The sequence below is a fragment of the Abramis brama genome (genome assembly GCF_963993115.1).
Source record: "Abramis brama genome assembly, chromosome: 1".
Classification (NCBI taxonomy): Eukaryota; Metazoa; Chordata; class Actinopteri; order Cypriniformes; family Leuciscidae; genus Abramis; species Abramis brama.
Genome location: NC_139963.1, coordinates 20,646,655 through 20,660,680, shown reverse-complemented (window position 1 = coordinate 20,660,680; position 14,026 = coordinate 20,646,655). Strand labels below are relative to the sequence as shown.

The 14,026-nt window shown below is 35.7% G+C and overlaps 1 protein-coding gene across 3 annotated transcripts in view; it reads right to left on the bottom strand.

Moving 5' to 3' along the window:
* The window catches only part of usp43b (ubiquitin specific peptidase 43b), an 85,919-nt gene that overhangs the window by 45,943 nt on the left and 25,950 nt on the right, over positions 1-14,026 (bottom strand). For all 3 annotated transcript variants that reach the window (XM_084125440.1, XM_084125439.1, XM_084125441.1), the window contains exons 4-6: positions 4,818-4,910; positions 880-1,015; positions 276-420 (exon numbers count right to left, since the gene is read on the bottom strand). In XM_084125440.1, coding sequence (XP_083981566.1) covers positions 276-420; positions 880-1,015; positions 4,818-4,910 — 374 coding nt within the window. The remainder of the gene's footprint in view (positions 1-275; positions 421-879; positions 1,016-4,817; positions 4,911-14,026) is intronic.

Sequence of the window (14,026 nt, the reverse complement as noted above, 5' to 3'; positions counted from 1 at the left end):
ACCAAATATTAACATTGATTTTCTCAGGTGTTCAAATACTTATTTGCAGCTGTATCATACAAATAAATAGTTAAAAAATCATACATTGTGATTTCTGGATTATTTTTTTTTAGATTATGTCTCTCACAGTGGACATGCACCTACGATGACAATTTCAGACCCCTCCATGATTTCTAAGTGGGAGAACTTGCAAAATAGCAGGGTGTTCAAATACAGTACTTATTTTCCTCACTGTATATAAAATCCTCAAAAGCATCCTAAAAGGTAATATTTACCTGAGATTCGTGCAGATCCTCCCCTGATGTAAAGGGGCGGGGCTTGGAAGGCATAGATGATGTCACTCTCTGCGATGCTGGTCAAGTCATCGTCATCAAAGAACGAGCGCTTGAAACCTGTTGTGTAGATCTCTGTCAATATTACCTAGTACAACAGAGAATTAAAAATTGAAAACTGAATAAAATTACTCAATTGTTGCAGGATATTATCATTAGATAAAGATACTAAATATTCAGAATTGAAGCATATTGTTTAATTTTATTATTTAAATAAATCACATTTATTAATACCCAATAAGTTGTTACATTTTAGACATTAAAATAATAACAAATTTAATGAGTAAAACAATAAAATAATCATCTTATAAAGCATAGTTGTAACAAAATCACAAACAAGTACCATTGTATTCTTAGTACTGGTATTGGAGTACCATGCAAATACCATAATACTGTATGTATATAATCTCAGTATCAGTGACATGGTATATAGTATTACCATCTGACAATCACTGTAGCAGTGGGGGAGGGAAGGTGGTTTGGTCAGGGGATATATTGTTTGCAGGCATGAGGTCTGTCTGCGTGATGCTGTGTGTGCACCTGTCACCTGATCAGGAGAGATCTTGCCCTCATCCGCCACCATCCTGCGCAGGCATGCCAAAGAGCCGAAGAGAGGCACAGCGAGACCCACTCTCAGATACCGCTGCCCTTTACTGCTGAACACCAAAGTCACACACACTGGTCTGCAGAGAGACAAGAAAACATCCTCTATGATCAAAAAGCAGCTTTCAAATTTTACTGATACCAATGAAGGGCATGTCAAATCTCAAACAACCTCTTTCAAAGGCTACAAAAGCTAGCAGGTGGGTGTGGCTTCAGCAGGCCGGTGTGGCTAAAGAATACATCCGATTGGCCACTCGGTTACGCACTGCTGGTAAATGTTAACTACACCGATATCCTGGCAATCAAAAGTAGCTGTGTATACCTTTTAAAGGTTTGGGGCCTGTACGATTTTTTTAAGGTTTTTGTAATAAGAAATAATACTGTTTTCTAACTGTTTTCTATTGTAATATATTTTAAAATGTAAATTATTCAGCATCATTCCAGTCTTCAGTGTCACTTTACAACAGTGTCACTTCAGAAATCACTCTAATATTATGATTTGATGCTCAAGAAACATTTCTGATAATAATCACTGTTGAAAATAGTTAATATTTTTTATGGAAACCATGACATATTTTTTCAGGATTCTTTGATTGAAGTTCAAACGAACAGCATTTATTTGAAATAGAAATATTTTACAACAATATAAATATCTTTACTGTCACTTTTGATCATTTTAATGCATCCTTGCTGAATAAAAGTATGAATTTCTTTTTAAAATTATTAGTGACCCCAAACTTTTGAACTGTATAGCTCCAGCTGAAGTAACATCATCTACTACACCATTATTTATACTGTGATCTGGTTTTCATCTACTCTTCAGAAACAGTGTGAAACTTTAGTGAGAGAGCTACACAACCCTAACCCTGCTGAGATTTGACCTGCAGCCTGAAAACGCCCTCAACAGACATAAACTACTGTGAATAAGAGTGGCGTTAGATGCTGAATGAATTGCCAGAAGCAGTAAGGCAATAGGCCACGTAGGAAGTGCCACACCTCAAACAGTTACCCAACTTTTTTAACTGCAAAAATGTTTACCTTTTTAAAAAATTTAATTTAAAAGTTTATATGAACATGTAGGCCTATATATAGAAATATCTGACGTGGCATCATACTGTATGTGGGACAATAGTTTTGCCTTTGTGATATAAACGTAACAGCAGTTCCTCCAAAAAACAACAACAACTAAAATCACCTTAAGGATTTCCCTGGCTTTCCATCTTTTTGCTGCTGGTTTGAGTGCTTTATTGTTTTTACTTACTCTTGTCTGTGTTAGTCATTCATCTGTTATTTTGCTTGGTGATTTTAATATACATGAAAACACAGCACAATGCAAAGAATTGATGTCTGTGCTGGACTGTTTCAACTTAACTCAACATGTAACTTTTTGCTACTCACTCCAGGGGTCATACACTGGATCTGGATGTACATCTGGCTTATATAATATTCTTGTTAGTGGCTCTAATTTTGCTTTCTCAGATCACAAACTCATAAACTTCAATATCTATATCACCACTGAAGAAAATGCTCACCTATCGTAAAATCAATTCTGTGAATCCATCTTCTTTCTCTGTTTCAATAAGGGCTTCAACCTTGTCAGAATGTTTACTATCTAACTGTCCGTCAAAAATCTGCTGTATTTACAATAATGCTTTTTCTCAAATACTTGAGAGGCATGCTCCTGTTAAAACTAGACTAGTTCCATCTTCTCGTGCCTCACCCTGGTTCACTCCTGAACTACGAACGATGAAAACTGAGGGTCACCGCTTAGAAAGACTTACACAAGAAAACTGGACTCATTGTGCACTCTCTGGCTTTTAAAGAACATTTGCTCAACTACCGTACAGCCCTCAACGATGCAAGATACTATTGTGTTGTAGAGTCTACTACAAACTCACTTATCCACCACAGCATGTTATTTCGGGCTCTGGGGTGCTTGTGAATAGCTTTTCCCAGTTCTTTTCAGACAAATTGAAGTCAATCACTGAATCCATCACCAAAGACACCCCTCATACAAGTGACTCAAATGTTCATTTGATGTTATCTGATTCAGCTCACTCAACAAACTCTCTCTCTGCTTTTACTCTGACTACTCCTGTTGCCATAAGTGATATACAGTAATTGTGAAGTCTAATTCCACATCCTGCCGGCTTGATCCTACACCTACTGTTCTGCTTAAGATGTGTGTCCTCGAGGTTGCACCCTTCATAACACATATGATAAACTGTAGTTTGGCTTCAGCCATTGTCCCAGCAGAATTAAAAATGTCTGTGGTGACCCCCATTCTTAAAAAAACAGGCCTTGACCATCTAAACATGGACAATTACAAGCCAATATCTAATTTAACATTCTTAAGCAAAATCCTTGAAAAGGTTGTGGCTTCGCAATTGCGATCATATTTAGATGTTAATGGTCTTTTTGAACCTTTTCAGTCAGGATTTCACCCATCTCATAGCACTGAAACTGCTCTTCTTCAGGTGGTTAACAACATTCTTTTGTCCATGGATTCAGGGTTAATAAACATCTTGATGCTTCTCGATCTAAGCGCTGTATTTGACACAGTCTGCCATGAAATACTGATCTCTCGGCTTTCTAAAATCGGCATCACTGGTTCCGCTCTTTCCTGGCTCATTTCCTACATCAGCGACAGAAAGTACTATATCACCATACAAGGGTATAGATCTGCCACTGCTCTGCTTACACAGGGTGATCCTCAAGGTTCAGTTCTTGGCCCACTATTGTTTATCATCTATATATATATCCACTTGGTGACATCATACACAGGCATGGACTTCAATTTCATTGCTATGCTGATGACATTCAAATGTATCTTACCACCAGCTCCGATAGGCTATCCCTGCCTGACTCACTCACTGCATGTATCCGGGACATCAAGCATTGGATGTCCCTGAATTTCCTCAAATTAAATAATTTAAAAAATGAGATATTGGTAATTGGCTTTGCTGCCTCAGTCAAAAGGATGGACCTGTCGTCATCTATTCCTAACCTTGGTGTCTTAATCGACTCAACTCTATCTTTTGGCTCTCATATTTCTTCTCTTGTCAAAAACTTCGTAATATCTTCGTAATATTGCGTAACACTGCAATATTTCCATCTTCGTAATATTGCACGTCTTCGATCTTCTCTCACTCTTGCTGATGCTGAAACCTTAATTCATGCATTAATCACATCACGTCTGGATTATTGCAATGCTCTATTTCTTTGTCTGCCCAAAAAACGTATTGCAAGATCACAGTATGTTCAAAACTCAGCAGCAAGAGTTCTCACCTCCACCAGGCTTTCTGCTCACATTACTCCTCTGCTTCATGACCTTCACTGGCTGCCCGTGGCATCACGTATTCACTTTAAGGTACTACTTCTAATGTTTAAGGCATTAAATGGTCTTGCACCTCCATATCTGTCTGATCTACTTTACTCTTACTGCCCTGCCCGGTCCCTTAGATCAACTGAACTTGGTTTATTGTCCATCCCTCGTTTCTGGTTGTCTACTGTAGGTGGAAGGTCATTTAGTGTTAATGCTCCTAAATTATGGAATTCACTACCCCTTACACTTCGTAATATCTCATCTGTGGCTACATTCAAGACTCAGCTAAAAACATATCTATTTAACATGTATTTTGGATAATGTGACTATATGTGTCCTTATGTGATTGTAATGTGTGTGCGGGTTTGTAAATGTATTGTAATGTACAAATGTAAAGCGACCTTGAGCTTGAGGAAATGCGCTATATAAATAAAACTTATTTTGATCACAGAGAAAAAAGCTCACAATACTGTACAACAAGTAACACAAGTAAAACAATTAAGTTTCTGCATGATTCAGAGACTTCAAATAACTTTTGTTGGGTAGAATTTACTCACCTCGTCTGTCTTAGAGGAATGGGAAGAGAAATGCACAGAAAAGGATCAAACGTGTTGCTCTGCTTTAGACAATGTGGGCATGTCAGAGATGACCTAGAAAAAAGCAACAACTAAGATTAATAAACACAAACATATACAAATATTATAAAATAAACACACAAAGCTATTAGCCATTGTATTGCTTGAATACGCCTAAAGGAAAGTTCATTGGAAGAGGAAGTGATGTCACAGGGAAGAGGAAGCACAGAACGTCTCGTGGGAAGAATTATTGTTGTAGCTACGGAAACTGGTGCTCACAAAATCACAATTGCAGCTTTTTGCATCATCCTTGCCAGACATTTACAGCATGATTTCAAAAGCAGTACATATTCAGATCCTGTATGACTTTGACGATGAAGTCGGCCTGTAGAGATTCTATTTACACTAAGTGAAAATAGTATATTTTCTTAGCAATAAGTGTAAATAGTATAGTTAGATGCTATTTATACTTAAAATAGTGTCAGATGCTATTTGCACCTCAGTATTGTTGTACATTAAACGGTATGGAGTAATAACAGAGTGTAAATTATCATATTTATTAAAAGTATTAAATGGATACCACCTTATTGGGACAATAAAGCCCTCCCCACACCTACCCTTAATACTAACCGATAAACACTTTATTATTAAACACACGTTAGACACGTTATTTCTACTTTTTGAATATTTTCTTCATTTTTATTGAAATAAATGCCTTCCGCTCTGATATGTGATGGGAAAAGGGAGTAGAGTGAGTTCGGCAAAAGGCGGATTCGGACTCACGTCGATTTGCACCTTACCCCTGCACTATTGCTAATGTTGATAATTCGACATCTTCCGTAATTTTATCCGGTCCAACCAGACGTCAGTGGGAGGAGTTTGTGTAAATAGCCTCTGCCAACAAGGCGGGCTATTTGCACTTAGTGTAAATAGACACTCCGGTTTATTATTATTATACTACATTTTAATTAAATATTATGAACACAATGTTTTATTTTGAATAACATACACCAATAAACTGTGCAAAATCAGACCAGGAACATTCACTAAGAAAGTAATGGAAATTAATTTCGATTTACAGTTTAACTTAAAATCTGTTCTTCTTAGAATACCTCCAACTGTCACGTGTCAGCGTTTGTTTGGACTTTAAGTTTGAGTTTTGATTGATTCCTTTTTGCCTTTGTTTCTATGGTTACCGTCATTATCAGTTCAGTTGTCTCACCTGTTTAGTCATCATAGTCATCTGTCTCACCTGTGTTCTGTTAATCAGTGTAATCTGTGTTTGTATTTAAGTTCTGTCTGTTCTGTCAGTCTGGGTCTGATCTCTGTTGTATTTAGTGTGTGTACCTTCTGCCTGTCTTTGCTGTACCTGTTAGAATTATATTGTAAGTAAAAGTTTGCATTTTAACTTTTAACGCCCTGACACCAACACTCTTTACTATACTAATGCCTTTTTAATTTAAACGATTCTCCACATCTTCTCCCAACTGGCACTTTGTCAGTTGGAAAGACAAACAGAGTGAGTTTAAGAGAGATATTTTTAGAGAGTTAAGGAAAGCTCTGTTCATCTCCAGCAGCTGTCAGGGTGTTATGTGGAAACTTCAGGTTTTAACGCTGAGCTTTACAGGTGCAGTTCACCCACGTAGGTAAAACACACATCAGCTATCCTTACTGCTGAATACAAACAATACAGCAGCAGTGCTGCGTTTACACCGAATAGGAGAACATGATCCAAGAACATGTGGATGGTAAAATGACAGGATAAATAATCCAAAAGATCAGTCTATAATTCAAATCTTTTGTTGTTCTGGAAACAGGCTACACTGGTCGCTCTGTATGTTTTTGATTCACTAAAAATCAAATGGGACTTGGACTATACTGGCTGCATCCTAGTGAGTCTGTGTCCTTCCTAGTCCAGTCCTTCTGAGGCTTGTAGGCTTGAGTCCACATGTTCCCCCACGGTCACGGCATGAAAATACTATTTAAACTTAATTTTGGAAAAATACTTTGTATTAAAAATCTTTATAAGCTGGCTTTTTATTAACGCAGACAATCGTCTGTGGTCTCCCAGTGGCTCACAATATTGTCAGTTTAGTGTTCAGTGATTAATTTACACCAAAACAAAAGATAACATGTATGCCTTCATCTCCGAAAAAAACATACATTACATTTCATAATGAACTCAAGACAACCTCAGCTGCGATTCGTTTTCTGTCAGTTCTTTTATGCGAAAAGAAATGTGTGCAAAAGATTGTTGGTGATTGAAGGACGCGAAGGATACACTTGGTGCATCCTTTAAACTGAGCTGAACGAAGTGAGCCTTCAAAGGATTCTTCTAATTGAGATGGCCTTCAGTGGCTGAATAAGAACCTGTTCTTGGTTCCCCGGCGCTAGCTGTCATTATATTTACCATATCCTATCTTCTATGCAGAAATTAACATACCAGTAAACAATACAGTTTTCCTTGAACCGCAGAGATGTGTACAAAATAAATGAGAGCTCCATTACGGATGGAGGATATGCAAATCTGTTTAATTCATATAAAGTGGCCTATTATAATAAACTTCTGAGACAAAAAGAGGTGATCAAACAAGGGATTGTTCATCTCAAGACACCATCAACACATATAGACAAACAAAGAAAATTTCCCATGTGCATCTACCATTATCACATTCGGAAAAAGGGAAGAATTTGTGATGTTTAAATCCAATGGTGTGGTCTCTCTTGAAGTCCAAGTTCTAATTTGATTTTAAATAAAACATTTAAACACATTTTTTGAATTGTGAGTTCCGATGCGTCGCGTCACTGGCGTTGCTTGCGGTAGAAGCTGAAAAAAGCTCAGGTGTCAGCCAATCAGAACACCTATGCAAACACCCTAGCGCAGACGCTAGCCAATTGCGTTCAGACACACCCTCCATCAAAGTGATGACGCCCCGTGTGAATGCAGTAGGCTTGTTTGAGATGAGCGAAATCTGCACAGAACCGATCACGGTGAGATGCATTCCGGTTAGAAATGTGTCCGGGTGTGGTCCGACATGGGCCTTGTCTACACTAATACGCTTTCGTTTGAAAATGTATCTTTTTTTTTTCGTTTTGGCCTTCTGTCCACATTGAAACGACGTTTTTATTAATGAAAACAAAGCTTTTTGAAAACGCTTTTCAAAGTAGATAAATTTGAAAAAAACGTTTTTGCGGTGTAGTATGGACTGTCAAAATGGAGGTATTTAAAAAACGATGATGTAAGTTTAGCCATGTGACGCATATTGTACCAATAGATATTCATGTTTATACTGGTATTGTGCTTGTTATGTGCTATTCACTTTCACACTGCTGCTAAAATATGTTACTTTGCACACTCTTCATATCACAGTCCCGCAAAGATGACAGAAAATTTACTCACATTTGCTGTCCTGGGGCAATACATGAGAGCAGTTTTAGACCAAACATATGGTGAGTGCGACCTGGACGCATCATTGAATGGTGAGATATTTTGTTGTAAAATTATCCTGTAAGAAGAATTGCGCGATAACTTTATTATTTATTTTTCTGTCTGTATCATCTCAGTGAGCTTTTGTGAGGTTTTCTGCATGCGCAGTAAGGTGAATTTAGTGTTTTCATGTGTTTTCCAAAAGTTTCTCATCCACACTGAAACGTAGGGAAACGCCTAAAAACACTAGTGTGGACGGAGAGCGTTTTCAAATGTATCCAGATTAATGTAGACGTAGCCTTGCTATGATGTCGTACTGATGCTGACGTACAGTATGTCAAAAAACTCTCGCGAGGTGTCGGATTCTGCAGTCAGGTGCAGTTGCTCTCCACCGACTGCACTGATCAAAAGCACAATGGGAAACGACTTGTTAACGACAGCTTAATGCTCATTGGTTTAACAACTCTAATGTATTGTTCTCTTTTAAAATGTTTGATTTTAAAACTCTAATATCATGTTTTTATGTGTATAAATTATGTATGAATATTCCCAAACTCTCTGACAGTGCAATCTCTATGTGATTGTTGTCAAGTTTATAAAAACATGTATGTAATTAAAGTAAAAATTATCGATAAATAAGTACTTTGGGTGTCTTTAATTATATTTATTTTCATATAAAAGCAACAGAACTTAAAAAATTGCATCCATTTTTATCAGCAACACAGCGCATGAGTGTGAATCCTGCGATATCCACCATTGATCTCGTAGATGTCTAAACCACTACGAGAAGAGAGAACTGTCCATTTTGCATTTTGCTCGCACATTAAACGAGCCTAATGTTACAGATCTCATGACCTCGTGTTTAGCATAGGTTGTCACGTGACCTCATTACGTGTAGGTGTATTCTAGTTGTCGTCTTGGAAATAAAAAATTTGAAATTAAATGTTACATTTTTTTTACGTTTTATTTTATATTATATTATATTATTTTACAATATATTTTATTTTATTGCACACAAAATGGTAGAAGTTTTTTTTACAAAATGACGATATGATTTAAAAACACTTTTTCTTTGCATTTTTTTGGCCTGTAAATAAAGTTATTTTTGTAAAAAAACAACAACACATCTTGGGTTTTTTTGTGGTTTTTTTAGCGTATGCACCAAAGTAATTCTTATTAGGATCTTCAGTATTTGATGCGGATGTTTTACAGTTTTTTTGTTGTTGTTTTTTATTGTTGATATTTATTATTTTTGTAACTTTTTTTTTTTTTTTATATATATATATATATATATATATATATATATATATATATATATATATATATATATATATTAGTAGAACGAGCCAAGAATATCTAGTTACAATATCTAGTGCCATGTGCTGTTGTATACTGGCAAATCTTAGTATTAATATCATATCATACTGTAATATATTTTGTATTGACAAATTAGGATCACATTATTAGTGCAAACAAATAAGCAAATACACCCTTCTGGAATAATATTTCTCCATTATAAGCTCAATATTTACTGGTCTCCAGACAACAGAAGGAGCTAGCTAAATATTTGGAAGACGTTGATGTGAATAACATCCGTGCCATGATCTGCATTAGTATGAAGGCCACTTGAGTGGGAGTCATTTAAATTCCACACAGGGCCTGTCGTTGTATACAGCGCAATGAATCTGACTTTTAAACCTTCTCTCCTGCTGTGCTGCAACTGAAGCTCTTTCAACAATTTCTTCCACAAATGATCAACCTCTGGACCTCGGGATAAAAGTGACTATGAGATGACACTGTACCACCTAACTAACACCAGAAAGAGATGGTTTGGCCTGAACTTTCTTGTAATCACTGGAAATCTTTGTGGTGTTGTGGTGTTGTGTTCGATCCGACCTTCGTGGGAAGTATGCATCCCTTCGAAGGAGGCCGCCTCTGAATTGGGACACAGCTCTAAATTGTGCAGTGCTGGAGGTACTTCCAGGACCAGGGTTGGGAACCAATGCTGTGGACCTAGTGCAACAATGCATGCTTATTTTTTTTACACTGGCTTTGGTTCTGAAGTATTTTTCCCAACAAAAAAAAAAAATCTCATTGAGATTTTTAAAAATTCTTTGATTAAGGGTTATAAGCCACCAACGAGGTGAATCAGAATATTACAAACTATTATTTGAAGAAAAATTAAAATGATATAATCGAAATATAATTGATGGAGAAATATAAAACTATTTATCTAATGATGTTTAATATATACTGTATATATAATTTATAATTTGATTGTCATTTTCAATGCTTCATAGGATTAGTTCTGTCCCTCATTAAAGCCACTAATTACACAGTATATACAGTATATACTATATATATATATATATATATATATATATATATATTTTTTTTTTTTTTTTTTTTTTTTTGCATATTATGCATACAAATATTTAGATCATTTGAGTATGTTCATTCGCAGACAGTGCCGAGTTGTGTTCTTTTGGTGTGTTTTGCTTGTCACTATTCTCTGATTGCAGGATATTTATGTGCAGAATCATGGGAAATTTTATTTATTTTTTACTAGGAATTATGCTGTTAAACATGATGTATGATTAACAATTTTGCAGTTCACAGTAGGTCTCTTTTTAAAGGTTATTGCTAAAAAATCAAATCCACAATATTTTTTTCATTTTTAAATGGGCATTGAACAACACTATGATGAAATGGCAGATATTTCACTAATTATTTTTTAAAAGTACAGCAGTTACTTCCTTTAGGAGCAAATGTCTTGTATGCTGTTATTTTCAAAACTAATTACAGTTCTCATGAACGAGAGGTTCAGACTACGTCACACATTTAATCAGTGTTTTTAGTGTGTTTTAATATCTACACAGACACAGTGTCTGTCTGTGTAGATATTTGCGTGTTGATGTGCTCAGGCTTGCTGATGTATGGACTGCAGCCCAGGTGTTTGTGCAGAGCTTTTTTGTCAGCAGTTGGGTGATGATAAACAGTAATTTTCTACTCATGTCAGTGATTCATCATAAAATGTATGTAAAATGAACAAATTTACCAGCTAGCAGCAGATGGAGGGTGGGAAAAAAAAGAGATGTGGATGCCAAAAGAGAAGGATAAAGTAATGTAATGATGTCTCAAAATGACAGTGAGAACACAGGTAACAGCTTAAGCGAGGCTGGATGAGTGACATAAACTGTTCAGACAAGTGTCAGTGGAGAACTGCAGTGAAGGCACAGGGCAAAACTGTCTCTGCTAACTGCATTTCACCACTAGAGCGAGAAGATGATTGAGAGGGAATATAAGATCTGAACTCTCTAGGTTTTAGAATGTGATTCAAACTCTCACAATATATTATATTATACATAAAGGGTATAAAAGACTGAATCTTCATATTTATATTTCATATTTAAATTTTAAAATACTTTCTCTTATCTCAGTTTAACATGCGGAGGTAATATTAAACTCTACTGTGTGTTTGAGCATCTCAACACAGTAATGTCTCAACCAATGGTGTGAGTTTGAGGCGGGACTATTGCTGTGTTCCGTTTACCTTGGAGGAGGGATGTCGAATGTTCTAGTGCACAAGTCAGAAAACTAAGATGGACACGTCCAGGCAAACCTTTATTGTGCTTGCTCTTTCAGAATACAAGTATCATGTCGACAAATAGAGGTTGGATAGTACTGTGTGCACCACTGAGTTTGAGACACAGACAAACAGAAGTTTTAATAAACAATATATTACTATTGTTTCACTACGGTTGATGCAGAGCAGATACATTAGATTCTGAAGTCGGGGTTGTTGCGGTTGTTGCCCCAGTTTCCCTTATATTAGAGATGATTAGGAACAGCTTAGAGCTTAACAAATATAGCAGTTCTGTGAAATAAATAATAGAAATAAAAAAACAAAAATCTTTATCAATATAAATGTATCAATAAAAATGTATCAAATGTAAAACAACACTGCACAGTCTTCACTGTATGAATTAAATATAGATAAATCTGCTAGATTTAGTAGCACTAGAGCAGTGAGTGATTTTCTCTTTGTCTTTTGTTGTTTGATTAACATTAATGACACAGATGGCAACAGGAATATTAGGCTGCTGTCACTTCAAGATCGAATACACAGATCCAATAGACTGTTACGCATGCAACTTATTTCCCAACTGTGTATGTTCACTTAAGACATAACCGGCGGTGTTTAAGGGAATAATCACCAAGCCATGCATTTAAGGAAGACAATATTGTCTTTTTCCCCCCAGCTCAAGTCATTTTGTGTTGATTCAGTTCAGTTCAATAACTGTGTAAAGTTAATCAATTATGAAATTTGCTCATTTCAGCTATAAGCAGCTCTACAGAAGACACCAGAGTCATTGTTCAGCTGAAGTCAGCTCAGTGTTGATTCAGTTTGGTTCAATAACTGTGCAAAGTTCATCAATTACGAAATGAGTTAAATTCAGCTGTATAAGCAGCTGTACTGTATAAGCAGCTTTACAGAAGACAATAGTGTCATTATTCAGCTTGAGCCAGTTCAGTGTTGATTAAATTCAGTTCAAAAACAGTGTCAATGTTCAGTCAATGTTGTGTCTGGCTGGTTGGTTTAGCAATAGTTTAAAAGTATCTTCAGTATATTGTATAGTGCAACCCTGTAGCCAAGGTACCAATGCCAAGGTAATGGGTTTTGATTCAAAAGGAATGCATGAACTGATTAAATGTATACCTTGAATGCAATTTTAGTCACTTTGGAATGGATAGAAGAGTCTGCCAAGTGCTTAAATGTAAATATACTGAACAGACCATTTAGTGGCTTGGTAGACTGTATAAATAAAATCTGCACTATATAGTCTAGTCACATGTTGAGTCTGCTTCAGGATATGAGGCTACATAATTGAGGCTGCCTCTGCCTATTAGACAAGCCTCTTCACTGTCTTTTTTTAAATCGCTTCTAAAAACTCACCTTTTCTTCTAGGCCTTTGACACCCGACGTTGACATTTTGTTTATTTATTTTATTGTTTTTTTTTTATGGTATGGCTATTTTTCTTATGATTTATGTCTCTTGATTTGTTTTATTTGTATTATATGCTTTGTATGAATTACATATTTTATGTCTTTTATTTATTTTTCTGTACAGCACTTTGGTCCACTTTGGTGGTTTTAAATAAAGATTGATTGATTGATTGATTGATATAGTATGATTGATTGATTGATATAGTATAGTATGATTGATTGATTGATTGATATAGTATGATTGATTGATTGATATAGTATGATTGATTGATTGATATAGTATGATTGACTGATTGATTGATTGATTGATATAGTATGATTGATTGATTGATTGATATAGTATGATTGATTGATTGATTGATTGATTGATATAGTATGATTGATTGATTGATTGATTGATTGATATAGTATGATTGATTGATTGATTGATATAGTATGATTGATTGATTGATTGATTGATTGATATAGTATGATTGATTGATTGATTGATTGATATAGTATGATTGATTGATTGATTGATTGATATAGTATGGTGTCCTACATAGTGTTGTTTTTTTATAAAGTGTGTTACTACATAAAGAAACATAGCTTGAGTTGTCTGTGCAGTCAGTTTGAATGTGAAGTTTGTTTTATTTGAAACCGACTGGAGGTATTTGTTTTAGAACTTTAAACCACTAAATCAAAGACTTTGCTTTTTTGATGGAGACTTCAAATGGAGATCCCTTGTGGACAACCAAACCATCTGGCCTGATTGGA